Source organism: Moschus berezovskii, chromosome 6, assembly GCF_049115385.1.
Source record: "Moschus berezovskii isolate FMDL1 chromosome 6, NW_MosBer_1.0, whole genome shotgun sequence".
In the NCBI taxonomy this organism is placed as follows: Eukaryota; Metazoa; Chordata; class Mammalia; order Artiodactyla; family Moschidae; genus Moschus; species Moschus berezovskii.
The window spans coordinates 14,276,384-14,283,496 of NC_142465.1; the positions used below are offsets into that span (position 1 = coordinate 14,276,384).

Here is a 7,113-nt window from a genome sequence, read left to right on the forward strand (position 1 = left end):
ATTCCACATGTAAATCTACATAGTGACATGTACATTATAATGTTCAGGATATCTTTGAAAATCTAATTATAACATACAGTGCTTTAGTCTGGCAATAAGAAGCAACCAGTTGCTCTATAGAGTTTCTTGGTATACTTATAACCAAATGCCTACTCCAAACACATACTCAGTGTTGTTATTTCTTGTTGGTTTTTCTTTCCAATCATTTGCTTGGTTATGGACGTACTCGTGGGATGGTGGCCAAGTTGCAGATGTAGAACTGATCTTTCATGCCTTCTTCACTCTATTCATAATGCTTTTCCTAAGGATCTTCTTAACACATCAGAACTCAGATTAGATTTTACTTTCTCAGTGAGCCATCTAAATAGGTCCTTCCTCATTATTCTCTATCTTTGTGTCATGTTCATTGTTTTCAGAGCGTGTCATATTTTCAACTAATCTAAAATCCTAATTATAAATTACATCATCTGGCCCCTGGCCAGTTCGCAAACCCTTTGCTGTTTTTTTTTTTTGGGGGGGGGGAGCTTTTTTGCCACTCTTCCCTGTGCTCACATTTTCACACTGACTTTCTTGATGCTCCCAGGACGCACGTGTGAGGTCCTTGTCTCGAGCACATTCCTCCAGATATCTGTAAATTTTGCCTCCTTACTTTCCTCAGGTCTCTCCTCCCACGGCACCAATTCTTGACTGTCAAGTTTCAAGTAGCACCACATCCCTCTCTTTGATCCAGGCTTAGTTTTTCTCACCAGCACTCATATACCTATGTGTTCAGTGTGTGGCTTTCATTGGTATGTCAACTCCATTAGCCTTTATCTACTTTGTTCATTAGGACCACCACATTGCTTTAAACAGTGCTTACCAAAAGGCTGACAATCAATACTTAGTTGTTGAATGAATGAATTTCTTACTGATGTTTTTCCGTGACTAGATTCTTAAGGACCTAAGTTTGTCTCTGGCATTCCTGTAACATCTTGTATACAGAAGGTGATAAATGAATATTTATTCAATGAATGAATGAATGAATTACATGAGCATGTGTGTGTGTGTTTAATCTCTTTCCCTCCTTAGATTCTAACTACCATGAAGATCATGTGGTAGTCCGTTTAGCTCACCAATATGCAGCAATCCCACAGTAGGATCTGATTTGCTGTAAGCACTCAATAAGTAATCCTAAGGACAGGGACAAGGGGGAACAGGAACTTAGTATGACCAAAGCCACCCAGAGGCCCCGACAGAGTTAATCTGAGGTCTTAGTCGCAGAAGGAAAAGAGTTTAGGATATACACAGAGCAGTGAAAATGTGAAGCCACCTTGCTTGTCCTTTCAGGGGCCAACCTTGTTCCGGCAAAGGCTTACTTCCCAGACAAGACCCAGGAAGCTAGCTCAGACTACTGAGCTTTACTTTCAGATGATATCTTTGGAATTCTGGGGGTTTTCCATCTTAATTTCAAGCTCTAACTGTGATCTGATTACTTAAAACCACTGCCCTAAAGATTCCAGATGAATCCATGGATAATGTGAAAGGTCATCAAACAAGAAAAATTAGATTTCAGCATAAAATCTCCCACTGAGCAGCAGAGTAACCTTGAAAACATCACTTATCATTGCTTCTTTCATGTTTTTCACTTGAAAAATGAAGATGCATGAAAAGAACCTGCAGAATATACATGGATTACGTATTCAGGTTCGCTTGATAACATGCCTGGGAAGGAGGCTGTATAAGTCATCTTTTCTTTCTCTCCTTCGCCCACCTGCCATGACCTCCTTGCTCAATAATCACAGTTCAGTGAGCTATGGTTGCCGACAGAATCTGTCAAGAGCATGGGAGGAAAGAAAGCTTAAGAATCATTGGCCTGTGTTCTCCCTGCCTTTCTTCCCAGGGTTAAAATGTTGTGAATCTATGAGCTGTACTTTTCTGTTCACTATGAAACGAAACCCCTGTATTTTAACAGTGCTTAAGTTGTTGCAATCCTTTAGTTCATGTACATTAATTTTATTTTCTACTGTGATCAGGGACAATGGAAGGCTTTGAGAACACAGAGATAAATTTAGAAATGGTCCCTTCCCTCAAGGAGTTCTGTTCGAAAGGAGATAGATGCAACAGTTTGGGGAATGCTTCGATGAGGCCAAAGTAGTGGGTGACCTCAGAGCACGTCAAAGAACACCTGGAAGGGGTGGGCAAGGAAGTCATCTGTGAAATCCTCCACTAGATGACCAGAAACTGAGTCCTAATTTTAATTCACCGAATTCTAGTGTCTTAGAGTTGCACGTTGTCTGAATCGTTCATCCCAAACTCCTTATTTGCCAAAAAGGAAAACTGCTCCCCAAAGAGGCTGACCAACTCCTCCAAATAAGTATCAGAGTTATGCCTAGGAACCAGATAAGTACTATCTTTTCAGAGATTTTTTTTTACTTTTTGTAGGAAATTTCTCATCACTTATTTCAATTTTATGATATAATTAACAAATTAATCATATTTTAACAACTTAGAGGGGGAATTATGAATATGTATTAACTTCATACACAGCAATGATGTCAGTAACTCACCATCCGTAAATTACAAGACCTCAAAGTGAGCTGGTGAATTTATTCAGACACATTCAGTCTCACCCACTGACCTCTTGAGCCACTGAATCACAATGGGAAGGGCAGATACAGTCTGGCTGTGAACAGGAACAAACTTTAAGAACAGATCTTAATCTGATTGCACTTTCTCTCCAAAACTGATCAGGCATTTAAGGTAAGCCCTTCAAAGGGAAATGGTTTTAGTAGTAGCAGTATATAAAATTGCTCAGGTATGCAATTTTCTTGGAGTTTGCTTGCTGCTTTTTTTTTTTTTTTCCCTTTCTTTCCTAATGTCGTTCTACTTGGGATGTTTAAAGAGGGTGATATAGGAATGGGACAATATAAGATCTCATTACATTAAAACAGAGATACTTGGGAGTCCACAATTTCTAATAGCTTGCCATCTGTTCGGTTCTTAGAGGCAATGGATTTATCCTGCTTAGTGGAGATGATGATACTGGGGAGAAATCATGGATTATGCAATGGATTTCTGAACTCTTTAACTATATTATTAATTTACTAGCTGGCAAACCAACATTTCCCAACATAAAATCAATTATTTTTTGTCTTTCAACTCGTACCCCGAGTAAGGTTGCTATGGGCACCACATAACATTTCTTCTGGCGCCAACAGATTGTGTTAAAGTCACCCCACAATCTCTCCAAATTAAAAAACCTCCCTAACTTTGCACTGGCTTTTTCACTGTATTCGCAGCAGGATGCTCTTTTGCCTTGCCCCACAGTCCGGTTTAATCCTCCAGAAAGAATATTTTTAGAGGCACATCGGACTGAATCATTTTCGTCTGAGCACACCATTTCCAAATGGCCGCACAGGGTCCTAAATCCGGCCGCTGCGGACCAGGACGAGCAGGTGTCCTCCGAGCAGAGTCGTGGGACTCCAAAGCATTCATATTGGACGTCGGAAAGCCAGAAAGAAAAGTCGAGCACGCAAGGACAGGTATGACCCCGCAGCGGTGCGCTGGAGAGGCCGCGATCGCAGCGAAGGATTCCATGCTTGGGCTTGGGGAGGTCCTAGAAAGGAAGCAAACGCGGCTTCCCCAGTCAAGTCAGAAAGCAGGACGCACAGGGTCGCAGGTCAGAAGTTGAACTGCAACCCAGCCTGCGCCACGTCCCAGCGCCTTCCGCAGCCCGGGTGTCGCCGTGGCGCCGGGCCGGGAGAGAGCCAGGCTGGCCGGGGCAGGAGAAACTGTGAGTTGCCACGGCCGGAGAGCCGCCCCCGGCGAGGGCAGACGCGACCCCCGCCGCCCCGGAGCGCGAAGCCGGGAGAGCGGGGCGCGGCTGCCGCGACGCGGCGCCCCGGCCCGGCCCCGCTGCCCGCGCTTCGCTTCGCCCTTTCCGCGGAGCGCAGCTCCCAGGCGCCGCAGCCCAGCCGCCGTGCGCCCCAGCCCCGGCCGCCCGGGGTACGCCCGGCCCGCTCCCGGGAGGCTGCCCGGGTCTCCGCAGCCCGACCGACCCTCGCCCCCCGGCGCCGGGACAAACTTCCTTCGTCCTGGGCCCCCAGCCGCGCGGGCTGCCAGGCGGCTCCCTCTGCGGGCGTCCCTGGGCTCCGGCTGCAGGCGCCCTCGCCCGGCAAGACGAGCTTTCCTCGCTGCCCCTCTCCAACCCCGAGCCCCGGGCGAGCGCCGAGCGGTCCCCGCGCCTCCGCGCCAACAAAGCCGGGCGCCGCCGAGGGGCTGAGAGGCGCGGCGCGGGCGGCTGCAGCCCCGCGGAAGCGGCCCTGGGCCGGGCGCTGGCAGCGCGAAGGGGCAGCGGGGACGTGGCGGGCGGAGGAAGGGGAGGAAAGTGTCCTGCTCTCGGCGCGCAAGCCCTCTCCGCTCGTCCTCGCCGCCCCGCGCCCCCTGCCCGAGCGCTGCCGGGCGGCCCGGGTGGGAGTTGGCGGCGCCTGAGGAGGAGGCTGGCGAGGGGCGCGGCGGCGTGGAGGGCGAGCCGCTCCCTTACCTCTGTCCAGAGTGAGCGGCTGGACCACCGTCAGCGTCGCCATGTCTGCCGTGGGAGCCGAAGTGACGCTCGGCTTCAGCATCGGCAACCGCTTGTAGTGAGAAAAAGAGGAGGAGATTGGGGGCGGGGGTGGTGAGGGAAGACGGAAAGGAGGGGCGGAGGGAAGGTGGCAGTGGAGGAGAAGAGAGCCCGGGTGGGTTGGCAGCCAGATGGAGACGCAACTGTTCCGCGGCGGGCAGACCTTCAGACGCGGCGTGAGGCTGAGCAGGTACCGGAGAGCGAATGCCTCGCTGGCTCTGCCAAGGAACTTTGCTGTTCCACCGAGGAGCGCCGGATGGGTGTAGCTCGTGTGTTGCTTTCTTTCAACTTTCCACTCGAATAAAATGGTCACAGTCTACGTGCGCTTGGGGGAAAGGAGAAGAATGAAAGGGGATATACGGGAGGGAGGCAGAGAGACAATCCCCTAGTTGTAATCGAGGGGATGTAATCCCATCCCCTAGAGAGAAAATGCTTCTAGTTCAGAAATGTGGGGCTTTAATTGTGGTTACTGTTAATTTCTGTTAAAGTTTATTTTGGAATGTTGACTCTTAACGGTACACAACATAACTGACTTAAAGCACTAGGTCTCCATTAAGGACCTGAGTATATTGCCTAGAAAATAACTTATTTTACAAGTAAACTTCTTTAAAATGGTTTTAAATTAAAAATCACAAAGAGAAGTTTCTATCACGAAGTTTGAAAGACACGTACCTAGCACTTTTCCAGATTGTTCTATAGCCAGTGGTTACTCAGAGTTGCCACTTGCTGGTTAATTAACATATTTGACAGGAATTGAACTAGGCCATCACCTGACTTGGGGAATTCAGTACAGTTCCTGCCTTCCAGTAGCCAGCGATCTAGTGGGAGATGATGTTTTTAAAAGGTGGCTTTAGAGTCAGTCAATCAAGATTCAATGACTAGAACTTTCAAATATTGGTTGTGACCCCTTCACCCTAACAGATTGCTTTCACTGTCTTGCCACATAGGGACTCTCATTTTGATTAAGAAACTAAGATATAGATATCTTATGTAAGCAGAATGGTGCAGACTATGAGTTCAGGATTGGAAATGACAAAGCTGCCTCCTTCCCTGTCCTCATGACAGAGCAGAATTGTTTTGGCTAGCAGTATACTCCTGAAGACAGACACTGTTTTACAGCAAAATATTTGCACATAATCTGCATCATTGTCTTCTGATTACAATATGGATGGTTTCTGAAGACCTTTCCCATCTCATGGTTTATGTTTGAAAAAGCGAACAAGATTTCACAAGTGATTTGAGAAAGTCAAAGATGATTGGTCAAACCCTGACAGATCTTAAAGACATAGCTAATATAATAGTTCTTGCTTATAATAGCGTGCTTATATTTTCATTTAGTGTCTAGAAAGAACCCTGATCTTGAAATTCAGGTCTTAATTATATGCTCTCCAGAAACCACATAATCTCTCACTGATCCCCAGTTTCTTCATCTGTCAGACAAGGGCACTTTTAATCTTCAAGCTGATTGAGATTCTGTAAAATGAGGGAATTAATTCTTGCCTGCAAGCTCACTGAGTTTTGTGAGGGTCTAAGGAGATCATGCACACGTATGTGCTTTGAAAACAGTAAAATATATACAAATATATGCATACAACAGACACACATTCCACCTGAACTGTATGGCAAACAGTCAGCTAGGTGCTAGCCAAACAAAGATGAATAAGACGTGGCCCTTTTTCGAGACAGTGCTCAGTACAAGTTGGGAGACAAATAATGAGCAGGCTGTGAGAATATGAGTAAGCTCTGAGCAAAAATGAGAGCAGTAAGTACCCTAAGCACTATGGAAAGGATATACTGGGAGAGAGAGAAGCAACAATTCTGGCTGATTATCATTATTCACATCCCCTAAATCAAACAATAGAAAGAAGTTGAATCATGGACAATAACAACAGAGTATGTGCCAGGGCTTTGCACAAAATATCAAACCTCATTCAATAAGTTAGGGTGAAAAGAATATACAGATCCTTTGGCCACTTGAGTAATTCTTAACAACATATGTTATCATGGATATACATTGGAGTGGCTTGATTTATAATTCTAAAAGCCATTTCAACACAAATCCCAGACTGTGAAGTCCAAGAAAGTTGACTTTTTGTCTTTTGGTTTCCTGATGTATTCTCAGCACCAAATAAATAGCATGTTTCTGGACTTAGGATTTGAGCTCCCTAATTGAAAATTTACTCTATCATTCTCCCCTTGTGTTGATTCTGGAGAGTTATTTTAAGGACTGAAAGAGAAAGTAAGAGGAAGTACAAATCACCATATATCTTTGCAAAGAGTCGGACATTTTAATTATTGTTTCTAGTAGTGGCAAATTCAATGCTTTTAGCTTATGTCTACACAGGTATAGAAAATGAATAGTAAATAACTTATTATCTGTTATGAAGGATGAGTAACTATTGTCTCTGCAATAACATTTGTGACTTTCTATTTGAGATATGTATAAATGTAAAATAAAAGTCACTCAGTCGTGCAAGAAAAGCTATGACCAACCTAGACAGCATATTAAAAAG

General features: G+C 45.6%; 1 protein-coding gene across 2 annotated transcripts in view; it reads right to left on the reverse strand.

Moving 5' to 3' along the window:
• LIN7A (lin-7 cell polarity scaffold A) overlaps positions 1-4,692 on the reverse strand; it is a 161,352-nt gene extending 156,660 nt beyond the window's left edge. Inside the window, exon 1 of one of the 2 annotated variants that reach the window (XM_055395772.2) lies at positions 4,523-4,692. In XM_055395772.2, the coding sequence (XP_055251747.1) occupies positions 4,523-4,604 (82 nt within the window). In that variant the 5' untranslated portion in view covers positions 4,605-4,692. The remainder of the gene's footprint in view (positions 1-4,522) is intronic. The other variant, XM_088836827.1, reaches the window with a different exon arrangement.
• Positions 4,693-7,113: the final 2,421 nt, after the last annotated feature.